The 21,835-nt window shown below is 41.7% G+C and overlaps 2 protein-coding genes across 2 annotated transcripts in view; one reads left to right on the top strand and one right to left on the bottom strand.

The window, feature by feature from the left end:
* Positions 1-1,272: 1,272 nt before the first annotated feature.
* LOC112219161 lies at positions 1,273-17,635 on the bottom strand. Its single transcript, XM_042301831.1, has 18 exons — positions 17,080-17,635; positions 16,896-16,990; positions 15,764-16,320; positions 14,585-14,641; positions 13,770-13,869; positions 13,258-13,485; positions 12,825-12,974; positions 11,605-11,719; positions 10,586-10,711; positions 9,995-10,099; positions 9,632-9,803; positions 8,513-8,738; positions 7,999-8,097; positions 7,488-7,866; positions 6,851-6,967; positions 3,803-3,945; positions 3,482-3,610; positions 1,273-1,734 (listed from the first exon to the last, which is right to left on the bottom strand). Exons 1-18 carry the CDS (start codon positions 17,401-17,403, stop codon positions 1,620-1,622), a joined length of 3,237 nt encoding a protein of 1,078 aa, XP_042157765.1. The 5' UTR covers positions 17,404-17,635; the 3' UTR covers positions 1,273-1,619.
* Positions 17,636-18,103: 468 nt separating this feature from the next.
* LOC112219046 (methionine aminopeptidase 2-like) overlaps positions 18,104-21,835 on the top strand; it is a 22,476-nt gene continuing 18,744 nt past the window's right edge. Inside the window, exons 1-3 of the mRNA XM_042301164.1 lie at positions 18,104-18,289; positions 19,220-19,339; positions 19,753-19,821. Coding sequence (XP_042157098.1) covers positions 18,133-18,289; positions 19,220-19,339; positions 19,753-19,821 — 346 coding nt within the window. The 5' untranslated portion in view covers positions 18,104-18,132. The remainder of the gene's footprint in view (positions 18,290-19,219; positions 19,340-19,752; positions 19,822-21,835) is intronic.

The following is a 21,835-nucleotide window of genomic DNA, read 5'->3' as shown; positions in this document are numbered from 1 at the left end:
ATTAGTCTGCAGTGTTGTCAGGTATCATAATATGAATTGTAGCGTTCTTCCTTTTCAGTGGCATGTTGAAAGAGTCATACAGCAGTTGAGCATCACAACTTATTTATACTTCTCTGTACAGAATATCATTGATTGGTTGGACTTGATTATCTACACCTGGGGTATGTTCTGGAGAATGGACATTTACAGAATGTTCCGATAGAAATGTATGTACCCTCCCTTTAGCTGAAGGCAGCCAATCCAATCGTTTCTGTTCCAGAAACAACCCTCCCATTAGTTCAAATCTGTATTCAAATATATATATATTTTTGTAGTTGCTTTCACAGATCTGTTTTCAAATAGTAAAAAAAAATGTTTTTACTTACTTAGATCTATTTTCAAATGCCTTTTCTGGGATCTGTATTCAAATAATTGTAGTCACCTCCAAAGTAACTATAGTTACATTCCACAAAACATGATTTAAACTATAGTTGTTCCAGATCTGGTAGCAACTCCAGATTTCCCATTTAACTCCACAAATCAAATACATTAAACATCTGGCATACTGTCGGTGCAAAATAAATATGGAAGATTGAGTCCCATGACTTGGGGTAAAGTCAAGGCCCTTACATACACACATTTAATTTGTTATACATAACCATAATGTCATCATCAAAATCATTAATAATAGACTAGATGTTGTTGAAGCTTGATGTTTATCATCATAGCTCATAACAATGGTCAATAATACAAATAATAGCCCACATATTCATGTGCATTTCAGCATCACATGCTGTGCTTAAATTGAACATTTCTCTCTGTCATCAGTGCTAATTAAAGCCAGTAAATATCTGAGTTTAGTGGAAAATGAAGGAATGCGTGGGAGTTCATTTGCCAGGTCACCGATTTCTATGAGGAAGTAGGGTAAGAAACTAACGTCACCATTCATTTTATCAGAATATTTCTCATATTTCTCACTCTGAACATTCCACAGTATAGGTTATTCTAAAAACCAGCATTAGGCAACACTGAGTCACCCATAGTTCTCTCTCTCTCAGTCTCTCACTCATCATTGGTTGATACACAGTCACTTTATCAGTCAGGACGTGTCTCTCTCAGCTGAAACAGTATGATGTCACAACAGGAAGAAATGAGATAGCTCTGGGTTTGATACAATTGTACTGGTAGACAGATAACAGTAGATCATCATTTTGTTTTTGTTTTTCACTTTGAAACAGTTTTCATTTGTCCTGGAGGATATGAAGACAGATAATATGGAAACAACAGTCCACATATTGACAACAGTCTTTATTTGTAGACCGTAGAAAAATGAGGAAGATATTCCATGATGCAACTGAGTTCTATAAAGTGCTATGATTTACAGTATGTGGAGCATTGCTTCGTTGAATCCAATTCAGTCAAACAAGACGTGTGCAAGACAGTTATAGATGTAATACAGATCTCCCATTACATTTACAGTGTAGTGCACCTAATATTAGACTTAGTCCCTCTCTCCCAGCAGACTGTCTGTCTCCAGCCAGCTAGCCCAGCTCTGATGAGGTTTTTCTCCAGTGTCTCCTGATGACTTGTGACACCAGAAAGAGTCTTACATTGCAGCTCTGATAGGAGCTGACCTTTGTTCAGTGTGGTGAGTACGGGCAGTGAGGATGCAGCAGAAGTCTTTTTGGCTTTTTAGCATGAGCGGTGTCTCTCTTTAACGTGACCGATGATGTCACAGGTCCCTGAGTCAATTTCCTGGAACACAAAGAAGTCAGCTTTACAATGCATGTTAGACATTTTAAACATAGATGTCACTCAGGGATTCTTGAAAGTTGGGACAATCCTTGTCTGGCAGGGAAATGTCATGAACAAAAAGCATTTTGTTTAATCATTTGAACTTAACAAATTACATTTAAAGGGAATTAAAAATATATATTTATATTTGTTTATTCATTTCCATGTGGGCTCTCTGACAGAAAATGCTCTTGTCCAATGCAAAGGATTACAAATTAAAACTTCCCCAAAAAGTGACTTTTTTAAAAAAACTTGCAAAAATGAATATTAACTGGAAAATGATCACATGTAGTTTCTTGCAATAGCCCTCTCTGACTTCAAGGAATATTTTTTCTAAAAGCTGTGATTCCACCCAGAATTGGTCAACTAAAATTCTAAATGAATCAGGAAGAAGCAGGACCAGCTATAACATAAGGACCACTTATTCATGTCCTCATTACATGTAGTGCAACAAGACCATTCATGGTCTGTAAAGTGATATACTTTTGATTGATTTAAACAAACAATATTGAAATCACCATGGTCACTACCATAACCTGTCAACTCCATCTCCCTGAGATATTAAGATAGAATATAGATGTTGGTTTAAATGAGTTCCTTTTAATTAGGTTTTAGAGTCATAAAGCAACTGAGGAAAAACTCAATTGTATTCCACTTGAATGAAGAAGGAAAATAAGCAATTTTGTCAACTTTGTCCGATTTTTGTCTAATGTCAATTCTGCCAGAGTGCTGAAAGATCTGATAGAATGGTTATATTTGGTTGGGGATCGTGAAATTAATAATATTTTATATTTTACAAATGTTTGTATTGAACTTTTATTTTTAAAGACAAGGACATGTCTGTTTTGAGTATCTGTTGTCAATTCCTTCACTGATTGCTAACCCCCTTAAGATCGTTTTTTTGGAGGGGGGTAAATATTCTGAAAAAATATGTTTGTCATTGTCCTGCAATATTAAAAGATTAAACTATTGAAGTACTTGCTGTACTCGACATAAGAGATAATGTTTATAAATCTGATTTTATGTTCTGAATCTAGAAAAACATGCCAAAATGCTAATGAAATTAGCCCTGGAGCATTATACAGTGGTATAAAACAACAACAATTATACTTTTGGAGATTTTTATTTTTATTTTTTGAATAACTCTATGTTAGAATTTTTTTTTTAACCTTTATTTAACCAGGCAAGTCAGTTAAGAACACATTCTTATTTTCAATGACGGCCTGGGAACAGTGGGTTAACTGCCTGTTCACGGGTAGAACAACAGATTTGTACCTTGTCAGCTCAGGGGTTTTGAACTCACAACCTTCCGGTTACTAGTCCAATGCTCTAACCACTAGGCTACCCTGCCGCCCCAATCAAGTACTTTAAACACTTGTTGAAAAAAAAAAAACATAAAATAAAATGCCATATATGGTGTCTGACAGAGATGATATAAATCAATTTGCATTTCAAATGTTGTTAATATTAAGATTTTTTTTTTTTGGAGGAAACAAAGTTGGGATTGTCCCGTCTTTCAAGAATCCCTGCACTTATTGTCAGTATGGGTAAGAATGAGGTAATGATAGTCGATAAACCAGTGTCACAAGCACAATATTGGGTAAGTGGTAAGAGAACAGGAAGTCAATCACAACATTAAGTAAGGATCCTAAAAGGACGGGGTGATACTTGTACCACAGAGTGTTAGGTTTATGTTCGTACTGCTCACTGGTTTGGGACTTTTCCCTTCTCTAACAGGGCAGGTGTTCCACGAGAGATGTCTCCTCGTCCATCAGGGACCTTCTGAGCTCCCTGATGGCCAGGTGGGTTCCCTACTGCTGGACTCTTCACCTGGGCACTGCCAACACAGCAGAGAGGGTACTGTTCACGTTCAACTCAATTCAATATGTTTTCTCAGAAGTCGTGTGAAATATGATCACATGAGAAGCAGCACCCTGGCCCCTGGAGCAGGTTACGGGTTTAGCAAGTGCAAGTGCCTTGCTGAAGGGCACAATGGCAGTAGGTAAATGTCACTTCAGTAGCTGTTTACCTGAACTTGTAGTCTGAGGGTAGGCTCTGGCCTTGTCTGTAGTCCCCTCTAGTTTTAGAGATCTGCTTGTGGAGGTCCCTCACTGAGCAGCTGTAGCCGTTGAAGATGTAGTCAGCGAACAGCAGCTTCCCTCTGATGTACATCTGTTGAACCAATAAACAGAAACATCGTATAGACTGACGCAGACGTGATAACGATTGTTTCCAAAGAAAATTAGCAACAAAAAAAAGTCTAAATATCTGGATATGACATCCACTTAAAATGACTGTAACTCAAAAACAAAGTTTTATAAACTGTTGACAAATGCATTCTATCTTTTTATTTCTTTTTAATTGTTAAGATGATGAAAACAAAGACATTCTGATAGCATTCACTGTGCATTTAGGTTCCTCCTTTTCAATTGAAAAGCCATCAATCGATTATTGCTTAGTGTTTGTTTTCACAACCGGCTTTATCCTAATCCTTTGTTTCTCTCTGTTCTGACCTGCATATGAGTTGACCCTCCATCTGACACTAAAGTCTTTTATTCAGCCTATTTGAACCGGCCTGAATGCTGAGCTCACCATTGTCTCCCCTCTCTGGTTTAACCAGGGTTCATCCTATCTAGGCAAGCCAGAAGTCAGTCAGTCATTCATATGGTATCCTGGTCTCAGGTTTACAACAGAAGAACCTGACTAACCTGTTCCTTATTAGTTAGTCTACAGCAGTGGTAAGAGAAGAAGAGAAAGTCTATAAGCCTCAGTATACCTAACGTCTCATACGTGTCGGCAGTGTTCCACTTCAAAATAACTTTGTGTCACTTTTATTTATAATTCTGGTAAGAAGATCCATCAAACAGTCTTTATTAAAGACAGTTACATTATTAGCATATTGAAGAGAGTTTCACTCTGTCTATCTTTCCTCCACAACCAGACAGGTCGGCTCATTTTCAGTAAGTAGCCCTTTCCTCCACAACCAGACAGGTCGGCTCATTTTCAGTAAGTAGCCCTTTCCTCCACGCCCAGCCAGGTCGGCTCATTTTCAGCCCTTTCCTCCACGCCCAGCCAGGTCGGTAGCCCTTTCCTCCACGCCCAGCCAGGTCGGCTTCCTTTCCACGCCCAGCCAGTCGGCTCATTTTCGGCTCATTTTCAGTAAGTAGCCCATTTTTTCCTCCACGCCCAGCCAGGTCGGCTCATTTTCCACGCCCAGCCAGGTCGGCCCAGCCAGGTCGGCTCATTTTCAGTAAGTAGCCCTTTCCTCCACGCCCAGCCAGGTCGGCTCATTTTCAGTAAGTAGCCCTTTCCTCCACGCCCAGCCAGGTCGGCTCATTTTCAGTAAGCCCAGCCAGGTCGGCCCAGTAAGTAGCCCTTTCCTCCACAACCAGACAGGTCGGCTCATTTTCAGTAAGTAGCCCTTTCCTCCACGCCCAGCCAGGTCGGCTCATTTTCAGTAAGTAGCCCTTTCCTCCACGCCCAGCCAGGTCGGCTCATTTTCAGTAAGTAGCCCTTTCCTCCACACCCAGACAGGTCGGCTCATTTTCAGTAAGTAGCCCTTTCCTCCACACCCAGCCAGGTCGGCTCATTTTCAGTAAGTAGCCCTTTCCTCCTCCACAACCAGCCAGGTCGGCTCATTTTCAGTAAGTAGCCCTTTCCTCCACAACCAGACAGGTCGGCTCATTTTCAGTAAGTAGCCCTTTCCTCCACAACCAGACAGGTCGGCTCATTTTCAGTAAGTAGCCCTTTCCTGCCGCCAAATGACTTCCTCATGGGTGGAATGTTATTAATATTTGTCTTAATTTCATAATTAATAAAGATTATTTTTAAAAACATGCCAAAAATGTTTCTATGTCAAACAGTTTTGTTATATTTCAGTCTTCTGTGATGTATATAAAGTGTAATATCGGGGTGAAAACTCAAAATGTAATACATTTCTACTCTATATCTGACATGGTTCAAAATGGAATACATTTCAACTCTATATCTGACATGGTTCAAAATGGAATACATTTCAACTCTATATCTGACATGGTTCAAAATGGAATACATTTCAACTCTATATCTGACATGATTCAGGTGGCTTCTTTTTTAAGCCCATAACCATGTGTGTGAGGTGTATACTTTTGTTTCAAATTATATTTGTTTATGACTACCCAGAAACACCCTGTGTGACCCTGATTTAGCCCACTGCAGTAACAGGATAACTGGAGTTCTTGTAAAAAGGTAAATGAATTTACAATAAGACCAAGCTGGTTTGATAATGATGTCAAATCTCTTGGATTGGTGTTTCTTTGCTGCCATCTACAGTAATATGTGGATATCAGGTGAATACGATTAGGGCTACGTGCCGATCCTTCACATAGAAGTGTGCAATCATTCACTCCCTCTAATGGATTTTAACAGCATCTGATTGGTGCAAGCAAGGTTGTAGCTTAGGGAGTTTCCATCATTCCACCAGTCCATTCATTTTAAATCCATGACGGGGAGCGTATTAGTACCAGTTACAATTGGGCAGAAGGGTTTTTAGTGAATCGGACCACAGCCAAGCAGTCGTGGCTGAGAGAGACAGCTGTTGACCAACTGGTCGTGGCTGAGAGAGAGAGACAGCTGTTGACCAACTGGACATGGCTGAGAGAGAGACAGCTGTTGACCAACTGGATGTGGCTGAGAGAGACAACTGTTGACCAACTGGTCATGGCTGAGAGAGAGAGACAGCTGTTGACCAACTGGACATGGCTGAGAGAGAGAGACAGCTGTTGACCAACTGGTCGTGGCTGAGAGAGGCACAGCTGTTGACCAACTTGTCGTGGCTGAGAGAGAGACAACTGTTGACCAACTGGTCGTGGCTGAGAGAGAGAGACAGCTGTTGACCAACTGGTGTCGTGGCTGAGAGAGAGACACAGCTGTTGACCAACTGATCGTAGCTGAGAGAGACACAGCTGTTGACTAACTGGTCGTGGCTGAGAGAGAGAGACAGCTGTTGACCAACTGGTCGTGGCTGAGAGAGAGAGAGAGATAGCTGTTGACCAACTGGTCATGGCTGAGAGAGAGAGACAGCTGTTGACCAACTGACCAGAAACATCCCAGGGGCGGCATTGTGTCTCTGCTGCAGCAGTGCATTGTGGGTAGCTGGGCAGGTCTTCCCTGTAGACAGCTCATACCTCACCAGGCGGAACGAGTCCAGCTGACTCTGAATATGAGGACAAAGTCAAGCATGAAAAGTGTGTGTGTGTGTGTGTCAGCCCCTGGTAATCTCAAGAGTGGAATTATATGGATACATTGTACGTCCCGAAATGGAATGTTCTGTCATGTAAATGTATATAAATCAATCTGAGTGCATGGCATGGTCCTGTTCTTATTCATGTAAATGTATGTAAATCAACCTGTCAACCCGAGTGCATGGCATGGTCCTATTCTTATTCATGTAAATGTATGTAAATCAATCTGAGTGCATGGCATGGTCCTATTCTTATTCATGTAAATATATGTAAATCAATCTGAGTGCATGGCATGGTCCTATTCTTATTTATGTAAATGTATGTAAATCAATCTGAGTACATGGCATGGTCCTGTTCTTATTTATGTAAATGTATGTAAATCAATCTGAGTGCATGGCATGGTCCTGTTCTTATTTATGTAAATGTATGTAAATCAATCTGGAGTACATGACATTGTCCTGTTCTTATTCATGTAAATGTATGTAAATCAACCTGAGTGCATGGCATGGTCCTGTTCTTATTCATCCTCTCATAGAGCAGCTCCAGAATGTCCTCATTGGGCAACAAGGGGATGTGAGGGGCGAGGGGGGTCTGGTGCAGGGGTGTCACACACACCACCAGGATCTGTTCACTGTGGGGGGGCTGGCCCCAAATGAAGGCATCATACTCCTGATCTGTCAGGACTGGCATGGTCCTGGTGCTACAGCGACACAGCCTGTGAGTCCGGCCCTCTAACCCCAGGAGAACGGCCCTAAGCTGGGCAGGACACGGGCTGTAAAGGGGGTAAGGGGTGGAGGGGCTTGAGGATGTGTAGTGGGGAAGTTGGGCAGTGAGACGGAGCTCTGGACTGCATCTCGGGATCACTACAGACCTGGGGTGGAAAGAATAGAACATGGTTATCAGCATAGGACAGAAGGAAAGGGAGGAAGTAGTCCTTGTTAGGGTCAGAAGCAGTGAGTTGTCTCTGGCAGTGACAGAGGCATGGTTCTGGTTCTGTTCTTACTCCAGTCTGACGTTGCTGTGGACTCTGAACGTCCCTGACTGTGTGAAATGAAGGGGCTCCTCTCTTCCCTCCTTGCCCTGCTTCTTTGGAGAAAATGTCCTGTTGACAAATCAATTATACTCTTCATCATCAACAGAATCGTTATCATCATCATCATCAAGACTTCAGTCTGAACATAATTGTCCACAAACAATTTGTTATTTTACATATCATCGCTGTCGGATTAAAACCTTGTGAGTCCCTGTTTTATTTTATTGTTTCACATGTACTGAAAGCAGTAACTCCCCTCAATGTGCTCTGAAAATGTCATACCTCTAGGACTCACATTTATTTTTTCAAAATAGCTTCTGAAGTTTCAGAATTGTATGTATGCTAATATGAAAATATGGCTGTTTTTTTTTTTTTACATCTCCTGAAAAGTTTGTTTTGGAAATAAGAGGTTTTCATCTGGCAGCGACGATATCCAAAACCACTCCTTTTTCTACAACAACACACATCAGTCACATCATGTTACCATGACAACTTGTGGGTGGAGCCTGGCAGGAGGACATCTGAGGCAGGTGGCAGGTGTCTGGTGCTGACATGTAGCGCTGCGCTTCCCTCCTCTGGTAGACCCCGGGAACAGTCTGAACGCCCTGTGGTGGGGTGGAGGGAGGGCAGCGCTGCTGACTGGCCCTCTCTCTTCAGTCTGGGCCGCATTGGACCATCAGACATCCGCTCCATATATGGGCACTTGATACCTGATGGGCAACAGAAGATGGTCAGGACTTCATGAAGGAGACTCATAGTGGGTTTGTGGTCCTCTGTAGCTCAGTAGTAAGAACAGGACACTTGCAACGTCAGGATAGTGAATTTGATTCCTGTGGCCACGATGGGTAAAATGTATGCACACATGACTGTCACTTTGGATAAAAGCATCTGCTAAATGGCATGTATTGTTACATATCAAAGGAGCTCCCAAGTGGCGCAGTGGTTTAAGACACTGCAGCTCAGTGCTAGAGGTGTCACTACAGTATGTATCAGTGTATCACAACTGGCTATGAATGGGAGTACCGTAGGGCGGCACACAATTGGCCCAGAGTCGGCAAGGTTAGGCAGTCATTGTAAATAATGATTTGTTCTTAACTGACTTGATAAGTAAAAATGTAATAAAGGAGATGACATATGTAACTAAGGAGATGACATATCTGAGGCAGGTGTCTGGTGCTGACATATGTAACAAAGGAGATGACATATGTAACAAAGGAGATGACATATGTAACAAAGGAAATTACATATGTAACTAAGGAGATGACATATGTAACAAAGGAAATTACATATGTAACAAAGGAAATGACATATGTAACTAAGATGACATATGTAACAAAGGAAATGACATATGTAACTAAGGAGATGACATATATAACTAAGATGACATATGTAACAAAGGAAATGACATATGTAACTAAGGAGATGACATATGTAACAAAGGAAATGACATATGTAACTAAGGAGATGACATATGTAACTAAGGAGATGACATATGTTTAGAAAAAAAGCTCCAGTGGACCACGTGAGAGAACTCTTGACCTGTTATTGTAAAATAGAATAATTAATGTCTATAATAAACACATTTAAATAAAACCTTGTGTACCTGTGGAGACCCGGTAGAACTCCAGCCAGTCGTCCAGGATATTACATATTCTCCTCTGGAGTCTTTTCAGCTCTCGTCCTGCTCGCCCTCCTCCTCTCCTGAAGAGACAGGTTCCTTCCAGCTTCTCCACCTCCCGGGTCACCTGTAGCACCTCACTGGAACGCACTGACACCTGGTTCATAATCAAAATCTCATTGTGTAGGAATGTTGGTCAAGAGAGACTAGTACAGACATTGGAAACACCACTCAATGAGACGAAATCCTAACTGATGTCCTCTTAGCCAGGTCGTTATTGTAAAATATGTGTTCTCAAAGAGCTACTTAGTTAAATAAATGCGATAGATCCTCTTTAAAGTCTCTTACCCTCTTGGTGTCTATGGTCTGGCCCTGGTTCTTCTGGTGCTTCTTACTCAGGGAGAGCTCCTGGGCTGCCAGAGAGGTGAACGCCCCCTCAGTCTGCAGACAGGCCTGGAAGACAGCACACGACTCATACAAATCATCAATAAGATTCACCAGTCACCAACCGTTCACCAATCAGATTCACCAGTCACCAACCGTTCACCAATCAGATTCACCAGTCACCAACCGTTCACCAGTCAGATTCACCAGTTACCAACCGTTCACCAATCAGATTCACCAGTTACCAACCGTTCACCAATCAGATTCACCAGTCAGCAACCGTTCACCAATCAGATTCACCAGTCAGCAACCGTTCACCAATCAGATTCACCAGTTACCAACCGTTCACCAATCAGATTCACCAGTTACCAACCGTTCACCAGTCAGATTCACCAGTTACCAACCGTTCACCAATCAGATTCACCATTCACCAACCGTTCACCAATCAGATTCACCAGTCACCAACCGTTCACCAATCAGATTTGGCCATCACCAACCATCATCAACACATTAAGCCTGAAATAGCTCTAATAACACATCACAGTGTTTTCTCACCGCTTCTTTAGTTGGGGTGATGTTGGGCAGGGGGGACAGTGGTAGCTGGACACTCTCATTCTGACTCTTAAAGCTGAGGGTGGTACAGGTACCGCTCAACATCCGTACTGAGATCTGATCAGACACCTGGGAAAAAATAACAAAATAACAAAAAGTTATGGAATGCCACTTCCCTTAAATATATCTTAATCTTAACTAAACCCTATTTTAATCCAAACTAAACCCTATCTTAATCCTAACTAAACCCTATCTTAATCCTAACTAAACCCTATCTTAATCCTAACTAAACCCTATCCTAATCCTATCTTAATCCTATTTTAACCCGATCTTAATCCTATCCTAATCCTATTTTAACACCCTATCTTAATCCTATCCTAATCCTATTTTAACCCTATCTCAATCCTGACTAAACCACAAGAGAGATTCCTAATTGGCATAAATAAATTCTCACCTCTGATGATAAATGTACTTGATGGCTGTTCCTCTATTCGAAGTTATGATTACAATAGAGGCAATAGCCCACTTTAGAACTGAAATGGACCGATCAGCCATGATGACGTAGTTGGAGTATCACAGTATCCGTGGGTAACATCGTCATGCCCCACGTCCCCTGCTTTGTTTACAAGCCCCCGTACTGCTGTCCCAGAGGCTATCATATGACGGCGTTGCCCAGCAACTGGGACTTCCTCCTCTTCTTGACTGAGCTTGTCAGTGAAGGGCCTTACAGAGATGGGGATTACAAACAGTAGTTGTAGACTAAACTGGGCTATAGCCTATTATAAACTGGGTGGATCAAGCCCTGAATGCTGATTGGCTGACAGCCGCAGTATATCAGACCGTACACCACACCTCCTCAGGCCTTATTGCTTAATTAGCTTACTCTTAGTTTCTTTACTTTACCTTAAATTAGGTGAGGGGTCAGATTAAAAAGACAACTGTGAACATACATTTGCTCATTTACATTGAGCTATATCCTGTATTGACTGAACTGTTGACCCCATGGGAACCCTGGTCCTCACCTGAATGACTATCCTCTCCTTAACCCCAATCTGCCAGGTCCACTCCTTAGTGACAGCTCCTTCTGGGTCACACGTCATCCCACCACGCTGATCCCACACAGCAGTAACAGTCCCACTACAGACAACAACAGTTCACAATTAGATCCATCTATGTCTGCTTTACTCACAGCAGACATACTCACAATAAGCACACCGTGTTCACTGCCAGCTAACATAATCCCTGTGGATCCATTGATTAAAGACCAGTGGAGGCTGCTGAGGGGAGGACGGCTCATAATAATGTCTGGAACGGAGCGAATGGAATGGAATGGAAACCATGGAAACCACGGAAACCATGTGTTTGATGTATTTGATACCATTTCACCGATTCCGTTCCAGCCATTACCACGAGCCCGTCCTCCTCAATTAAGGTGCCACCAACCTCCTGTGTTAAAGATCCCTTTCATGTGATCTACACCTCACCCTAACCAGTAGTAATCCACTGATCCCAATTTAAGGCTTCCTCATGCAGAGGTTCGGTTTGCTCCTAGCAGAACTTGGCTAGGCTGTCTGTGCTCGCATACTCCCACAACACCTTGGCTTTAAAAACAAGAACAAATATTACCATTACTACTGGTAATATTAATATTACTATTGTTAGACACTCTTGAGCCACCGTAGCAACAACATAGCCAGAAACCACTTCCTCAAAATAGTCCAAGATAATCTAAGATAAATCAAGACATCTGTCATTAATTTTGACATTTTTAGTCGAGCAATTTTACATCTAGCTAAGATGTTTGGTGCAATTATTTCTCAAGTGCAAAAAAAAAAAGCATTACAATTAATCGCCTCTCGTCGAATGACAACAAACACTTCATGTTCCCACTCCTACTAGGAATAGTACTGTTGACCAATCATCGTCGATGGGGCGTAGACATCGGCTACTGAACTTCGACTTGCCTCAAAAAAAAAACAGTCTTGTGTGCAAGAACAGCCGGGGGAGAAAAAACGAACAACAACGTCACAAACTGTTAATATATGCGTGAACTGTTTCGACTGGAAAGCATGCGTCAGCTTTATCTGAACTAGGAACCTAGCTCAGCTCAATTCATTCATTAGTACAACTAAATTGGGCCTTCGAGTCAGATACTGTACATACTGTTCTTAGTGCCCCTATTTCTGTTAACTTTATTGTTTGAAAATTCTGTTCAATCTTTAACCATTTACCATGTGTTTACCTGAGTGGGTGTGTGACGGTGCCCCGTCCTACTGCGGTGATGCTGGCCAGTGTAACAGCGCTGAGTTGGTCACTGAACACATTAGTATAGAACCCTCCACAGGACAGACCAGAGTGGCTCTGACACACAGCTACAAAACCAGACGGGTAGCTGGGAAGGGTCAAGGTCAAGGCGACGGCTAGGTTAACCCATGTAGATTTAGAAATTAGAGATTTATTAAACCTCATTGTTGAGTTTAATTTTAGGAAGATGTTCCCTGCCCATTGCCCTGATTCCTTGCCTTCACAGATCTCAGACAACTGGTTTTTAGTTTCTCTCATATAGCTTTCCCATACCTAGTGCTGTCAGATCTGTGAAGATTAGTGAATGAGGTCAGTAGCGAAGTAACATCCTGGAATGAATCAGCTTTAGTTGGAAACGTGAGAAAGGATACTATAGGAAGGAGGAACCATCATTGATCCTGTAGTGTAGTTTCTGCCGCGGTGAATCCTGGTCCTCCTGGTTCACCTCTGGTATCTGAGGGTAAGGCCAGGTCTTGCCTCCTCCTCCGCTTCCTCCTCCTGTCTTCTTCTGGTGTTTAAAGTGTGGCTTGGCATCCCCATAGTGACGGAGGATGGGTGGTTTGTTCAGCCCACTCTCTGCCTGCTCCGTTGTCTGTTTTCTAAATGAAGTCATACTGTAATCATACACATGGACAAATTGGCACACTCAAAGTAATTGAAAAAGCCATTAGGGTGACATGGGGATATGTTGTGTTGCAGGAAAAGCTGTGGAAATATAATACAATATTGTAGGTACCAGCAGGGACGTGAACCCAGGTCGCTGGCATGAATGTCAAACATGCATCGCACCAATGCGATTAACCTGTTTTGGTGGGGATTATAACATGGCTAATAACATAGTGAGGGTTTCTACAACATAATAGAGTAGAATAGAAGTTCTTACATAGGTATCCTAGCCAGTTGCAGCCTCTCTACCACCCAATGACACAGCTTAGTCCACTGAGGTTCCTCATGGGTTGGCTCCTTAGGCTGGACGATCCAACCTGCATGTACCATACAATACAACTTTATTGTCCATATGCTACAGCGAATAATGGATATTTTTGTTCTGAACACTCCCCCACCACACAGTAAATAGAAGCACAGTGTCAAGCCGTAGTGCAGTCAGCGGCCCCTGAATGGAGAGCAATGTTGTGAGGTTAAGTGCATTGCTCAAGGGCACAATGTGGGTACACTAGATGTCCATCTACTACACACTAAGTCAAATGATATGATAACATGTGCCACTTAGCAAATTGTTTTTCATCCAAAGTTACGTGCAGTACAGTGAGCACATACATTTATTTTATGAGTGTGTGTTCCCTGCGGGAATTGAACATACGACCTTGGCTTTGGGTTCCAGCTGTGGCTCAGTTGCTAGAGCTGATAAAGCGAAGGCAGCACTACTACTGCTCTACACCGTACAGTTTTTATCATTATTTTTTTTTTAAACTAGGCTAGTCAGTTAATTAAGAACAAATTCTTATTTACAATGACGACCTACACCCCGGCCAAACCTGGACGACGCTGGGCCAATTGTGAGCCGCCAAATGGTACTCCCAATCACAATACCAGATTCGAACCAGGGTGTCTGTAGTGATGCCTCTAGCACTGAGATGCAGTGCCTTAGACCCTTTCGTCACTTGGGAGCCCCTAATCAGGTATATCGTCTGCATATAAATGTCTAGGAGTAACATAGTGTGTGTGATAATGTCCTACCTTGCTCTTCATAGGTTTTTGAAGAGATGGAGAAACTTATAGTTGTGGCCACATGAGCTGGAAGGAAATTGTTGAAAAACAGCTTGATGGGAATGTCATCTTGGATACAAAAGACACTAGTTTACATGTATTTCCTGAACACTAGTTTACATGTATTTCCTGAACACTAGTTTACATGTATTTCCTAAACACTAACCTACATGTATTTCCTGAACACTAGACTTCATGTATTTCCTGAACACTAGACTTCATGTATTTCCTGAACACTAACCTACATGTATTTCCTGAACACTAGACTTCATGTATTTCCTGAACACTAGACTTCATGTATTTCCTGAACACTAGACTTCATGTATTTCCTGAACACTAGACTTCATGTATTTCCTGAACACTAGTTTACATGTATTTCCTGAACACTAGACTTCATGTATTTCCTGAACACTAGATTACATGTATTTCCTGAACACTAGACTTCATGTATTTCCTGAACACTAGACTTCATGTATTTCCTGAACACTAGACTTCATGTATTTCCTGAACACTAGACTTCATGTATTTCCTGAACACTAGACTTCATGTATTTCCTGAACACTAGACTTCATGTATTTCCTGAACACTAGTTTACATGTATTTCCTGAACACTAGACTTCATGTATTTCCTGAACACTAGACTTCATGTATTTCCTGAACACTAGACTTCATGTATTGTTAAATGGTCACTTATAGGACTAAGGAGGAGCTTCAAGAGAAGCATCCACCCATTGTCTCAGTAATACCCATAATACCCCAGATGAGTGTGAGTGAATTATTAAGCAGGGAAAGTCAAAAGGCAGGAACTGGTTTTAACTGATTAACTGACTAAGGCCTTTTATAAACACCTGTGGCCTGTAGACCAACAATTTCTCTTGTAAACCAATGTAGCCTCTCCCACAAGCAGGAATGTCTTAAAATTTTGACAGCAATGACTTAATATAGGTGGTTTAATGTTTATGACCATTTTCATTACTTATCCCGGGTCTAAAGTAGCCATGGTGAGTTTGGTTAATTAAAGTAGATGGCCTGGGGAATTGTACTGTGTAAATGTGAGACTTTTTTCAAAGTCATAATTTGACTTCCTATTAAAAAAGATGTCAACTAATGCAGTGGGTGAGTGCTGACGAGTTCATGTTGAGGGTTCACCTTTTTGTGCATGGGAAACTGACGATCTTTTGCGCAAATTGGATTCTTGAGGCTGTCTCTCAGACCCATTTTCCACCTTGGACGGTTTCTGTTTTGTCTTTCTCTTTCCCGCCATCTGCCGAAGAGTCTCATCGAAATTCATGAAGCCCTTCGACTTGCGAGGTTTCCCGCCATCACCACTCCCGACACCCAACTTCCACGATGGTTTGACATAAACTGCCCCTGCGGTCAAATCCTTCCATGAGTAATTCAGAACGTTCACGAGGCCGTGTGGAATACATCCCTCCTCACTCCCTTCATACTGCAAAAGCACACTCCCCAACTCGCTCAACAACTGAGGGGCCATATGCTTGTATGCATCCATCGGGTCCATGTCATCCAACCAGTCTGCTGGCACGGCCGCGGCCTCCGGATTCCTCTCGTCACCACCCATGTCCAACGATCCGTTGATAGAGGGCCAGGTATCTGGTTTGCCAGTGGTAGAGGGTTTATTTTGCACTTTGTGTGCATTGTCTTCATTCTTTGCATCATATTTGTCATCGCTGTGAGCGCGTAGGCTATAAATTAGAATAGAAAGTATTGAAATAAAGATTTGTTTATTTATAAATAATAAGTCAAGCACACACAAAACAGACATATAATTCTGGCCTGGGCAACTCCAGTCCTCGGGGGTCTGATTGATGCCACACTTTTTCCCCAGCCCCGGCTAACACACCAGAATCCAATAATCAACTAATCATGTTATTCAGTTCAAAATGCAAGTAGTTAAATCAGCTGTGTTTGCTAGGGATAGAGGGAAAAGTGGTACACCAATCAGGCCCCCGATGACTGGAATTTCCCAGTCCAGCACGGTCTAATGTAACAGTGTAACTTTAGACCGTCCCCTCACCCATACCGGGGCGCGAACCGGGGACCCTCTGCACACATCAACAACAGTCACCCACGAAGCATCGTTACCCATCGCTCCACAAATGCCACAGCCCTTGCAGAGCAAGGGGAACCACTACTTCAAGGTATCAGAGCAAGTGACGTCACCGATTGAAACGCTATTTAGCGCAAACGCCGCTAACTAAGCTAGCCATTTCACATCCGTTACACTAACATGTATAAAGTCTATATGAGTTTAGCCTACCTTTTGATTGTTGCCAAGCGCACGCCCACATTTGCCAGATCAAAGCAATGCTCCAAGGGCATTCTGGGGCGCTTCCTATGTCCCTGTCCTGTTGGCTGAAGAAGTTGTGAAAATTATTATCCATTATCCCAGTTTCCTCTGTGGCATGATATAGTAATAATAAATAGTATATTTATTGGGTTACCTGATCAAAGAAATACAGAGGTCCGGGTCTAAAATCTGTCATCGTCATTTGCAAATAATTCCAGTCAGTTATGCACTCCATAAAAGTGTTGATTAACTCCCCACATGATCTACATCTGGTGTTAAAAAACAAACATTTGAATCCCAGTAGAATCTCTAAGCTTGCACTGGGTGCCTGAATAATGTTCGACAATCCACCTCCGCGTTCATCTACTGTAAATGTAACCTTTATCCCTTTGAGTTTGCTGAAGCTTGTTGCTTGGATACACACACTGAGCCCGGCCCGTCTCCAAATGAGTTTACGCACCAGAAATGATCGACTCATGGCAACAATCTGAAAGCATAACACCGACAATACAAACCACGGCTTCTAAAAATAGATTGCGGCTTGAGCGCTTGATATTTTGCAAAAACGAGTAATGCGGCACAAGGTGGTCGCGGTCACCCAGTGCGCAGAGCGAGCGCAGTAACTTGAGATGAAAGGCTTGGGGACATAATTGGATGAGAATTGTTTACAGAGAAAGTGGTTATTCGATTCTGGCCTGCTTCCGTTATGGACCATTTGCTGAGTGAGGAGATCAGTAGTGTTCCCATGCCAGGCTATTGACTCATGATTTATATTTTATGTAGCCTTTTAAATGGTTGCTTTTCTTATTGTTTATACATGTCTAATAATGTTATATTGAGCAACTAGTGTCACTGTGTCGATTTGTGTCGATTTGTAAATGACAACGTGATCATCTATTTGACTTAGATTATACATAATATTTCCTCTCCTACTATAACCTTGAAATAGGCCTATTATGATGGAGACAAACAGCCTCAATAAAAGTTAGTAGCATATACTTTCCAGAGTTTAAGCACTACGCTCCTATCTTGTCACTTGAGAAATAAAGATAGGACGGGCTTAGTTTTCTCTATTGAGGTCAAGCAGCTGCACAAAGTGCCTAATAGCTCATTATTGGCTCAGCTGCCTGTCTGCCTCGAGCACAGTTTCAGAATGTGGCCACTGGAGGCTCCCAGCAGTTTATGCGTCACTTCATTCCGAACGCCGATGATGGCGGAGCTCGAGATAGTGCAGCCTGAACCGGAGGCGCCCGAAGTTCTCAATGGGGACGCCGACGAAAACGAAGCGAAAGAGGACGCGGAGCCCTCGGAAACAGGGAAGAAAAAGAGAAGAAAAAAGAAGAAGAAGAAGACCGCAGTCCCAGGTAAGAAAGAATGCATGATAGTGAGAATAAATTCCCGTTTTGGACATAGCGCATTATTGTGCCACAGCGTAAAAAGACCGGTAAAAATGAGACGCGTGGGACTTTACTACCTGTCAGAAAGTGATAACGTTCTGCCGCAGCTGTCAAGGCTGTCCCGCGCCTGGATGTGAACGGGTACCGGTGCCGTTATGAGGGCTAAAGGGGAGAAGCACATCTGGAAACGGGACAATGCCCCCCTCGAGGCTTGAAATCGCTTCTTCTATTGGTTTAATGGAATGCTGTCAAATTCGAAAATTGAAGAATGTTGCAGCGATAAGATGACAGTCATATCACAGGACTTTTCGGCACTTGTCTTCTTTGCATGATAAAAGAGGTCCACTAGGGAGAAAAGAAAACAAATCTTTAGCACTAAATTAATTGCTGACAAAACTATGTGACAAGCATAGGCTATACCTTGTCTTGTAAAAAACACATGTGAGCTTGAGATTATTTTCTGGTGTGTGTTAAACTATGTATCTATATAGTCCTGTTTCTGAAGGGCTATAGATGGCATGGCATAATGCTGCAGGGTACCTACATATGCCCTTGGGATATTGATTCCAGGTATAGATACAAATTATGCATTGCTCCTGCCAAGTTCTGTTCACATTAGATGCACTTTCTCAAAATGTATCAATTTACCCACTTTAAGTGTGTGTGTGTGTGTGTGTGTGTGTGTGTGTGTGTGTGTGTGTGTGTTGTGCACACACGTGCATTTGGGTATGTGTGTGTGTTGCATGTGTGTGTGTATTGCATGTGTGTGTGTGTGTGTTGCATGTGTGTGTGTGTGTGTGGCATGTGTGTGTGTTGCACGTGTGTGTGTGTGTGTGTGTGTGTGTGTGTGTGTGTGTGTGTGTGTGTGTTTGATTGTGTGCGTGTATGACTTTGCAGCAGGGACAAATGAGTCTGAGGGGGATGGAGATACGGGAGGAGGTGTTGGTGATGTGACGAAACAGTTGGAGCAGCAAGCCCTGCCCGAGGACATAGATAAGGAGGATGATGGAGAGGAGGGTATGAGTCTATGACTTCATCATCATCTTCGTTCACCATTGTCCTTCTCATACTCAAACTCAACATGTGACCTGCGACATGAGTTTGGTGTCATTTAGTGTGGTGCGTTCAACAACGAGCTACATCACCTGCTAGCATTCTAGTGGCCAACGTGACTGACTGAACCACTTCTCAGTTCCTCTTTTACTTTATCATCCTAATCGTTCTCGTTCGGATCTCCAAGTCCCGATTTGGCCCTTAATAAACCTAAACAAATGTATAATTTGACCTGCGACGTGAGTTGGCGTCTGCTGCTGCCCATTACAGTAACTTCTTAAGTGCGAACAGTTAACTAAATGCGACGTGAGTTGTGACTGAAAACGTTATGTCACGTTCGGTTAAAGAGAATCCAAAAATGTGTGTTTTTTCGACAGATGGAGAAGAGGGTGAAAACTCCGCAGGGAAGAAGAAGAAGAAGAAGAAGAAGAATAATAAGAAGGGAGGTGAGTTTGTTGTCGTAATCGTACTTGGCGTGGTTTCTCCCTCTGCATGGTTTGACTTCCTTTTGTTACCACTTCAGAACCTTCAATGGTTTTTACAGATGAAAACTGTGTGTGTATGTCTCGACTTGATTCGTCATTTTGCTTGAGAAGAGGTTTCCCCAACTAGACTTTTGCTGCACCTGTGATAAGAGTGCATTCGGAAAAGTATTCAGACCTGTGAACTTTTTCCACATTTTGTTACATTACAGCCTTATTCTGAAATTGATGAAATATATATTTTTTAACCCCTCTCATCAATCTGCACACAAAACCCCATAATGACAGAGCAAAAACAGGGTTTTAGAAAATGTTGCAAATCTATTCAAAATATATAAAACTGAAATATCACATTTACGTAAGTATTTAGATCCGTGTTAAATATTAAGGTTAGGGTTAGTTATATACATGGTGTTATACAGGTTAGGGTTAGTTATATACATGGTGTTATACAGGTTAGGGTTAGTTATATACATGGTGTTATACAGGTTAGGGTTAGTTATATACATGGTGTTATACAGGTTAGGGTTAGGGTTAGTTATATACATGGTGTTATACAGGTTAGGGTTAGTTATATACATGGTGTTATACTGGTTAGGGTTAGGGTTAGTTATATACATGGTGTTATACAGGTTAGGGTTAGTTATATACATGGTGTTATACAGGTTAGGGTTAGTTATATACATGGTGTTATACAGGTTAGGGTTAGTTATATACATGGTGTTATACAGGTTAGGGTTATGGTTTATACATGGTGTTATACTGGTTAGGGTTAGTTATATACATGGGTTATTAGGGTTAGTTATACATGGTGTTATACTGGTTAGGGTTAGTTATATACATGGTGTTATACAGGTTAGGGTTAGTTATATACATGGTGTTATACAGGTTAGGGTTAGTTATATACATGGTGTTATACAGGTTAGGGTTAGTTATATACATGGTGTTATACAGGTTAGGGTTAGTTATATACATGGTGTTATACTGGTTAGGGTTAGTTATATACATGGTGTTATACTGGTTAGGGTTAGGGTTAGTTATATACATAGTGTTCTACAGGTTAGGGTTAGTTATATACATGGTGTTATACAGGTTAGGGTTAGGGTTAGTTATATACATGGTGTTATACAGGTTAGGGTTAGTTATATACATGGTGTTATACAGGTTAGGGTTAGTTATATACATGGTGTTATACAGGTTAGGGTTAGTTATATACATGGTGTTATACAGGTTAGGGTTAGTTATATACATGGTGTTATACTGGTTAGGGTTAGGGTTAGTTATATACATGGTGTTATACAGGTTAGGGTTAGTTATATACATGGTGTTATACTGGTTAGGGTTAGTTATATACATGGTGTTATACTGGTTAGGGTTAGTTATATACATGGTGTTATACAGGTTAGGGTTAGTTATATACATGGTGTTATACAGGTTAGGGTTAGTTGGTTAGGGTTAGTTATATACATGGTGTTATACAGGTTAGGGTTAGTTATATACATGGTGTTATACAGGTTAGGGTTAGTTATATACATGGTGTTATACTGGTTAGGGTTAGTTATATACATGGTGTTATACTGGTTAGGGTTAGTTATATACATGGTGTTATACTGGTTAGGGTTAGTTATATACATGGTGTTATACAGGTTAGGGTTAGTTATATACATGGTGTTATACTGGTTAGGGTTAGTGGGTTAGGGTTAGGGTTAGTTATATACATGGTGTTATACTGGTTAGGGTTAGGGTTAGTTATATACATGGTGTTATACTGGTTAGGGTTAGGGTTAGTTATATACATGGTGTTATACAGGTTAGGGTTAGTTATATACATGGTGTTATACTGGTTAGGGTTAGTTATATACATGGTGTTATACTGGTTAGGGTTAGTTATATACATGGTGTTATACAGGTTAGGGTTAGGGTTAGTTATATACATGGTGTTATACAGGTTAGGGTTAGTTATATACATGGTGTTATA

This window comes from Oncorhynchus tshawytscha, linkage group LG19, assembly GCF_018296145.1.
Source record: "Oncorhynchus tshawytscha isolate Ot180627B linkage group LG19, Otsh_v2.0, whole genome shotgun sequence".
Taxonomy (NCBI): domain Eukaryota; kingdom Metazoa; phylum Chordata; class Actinopteri; order Salmoniformes; family Salmonidae; genus Oncorhynchus; species Oncorhynchus tshawytscha.
The sequence above is the reverse complement of the archived record's forward strand: the minus strand, read 5'-3'. Positions and strand labels throughout refer to the sequence as shown.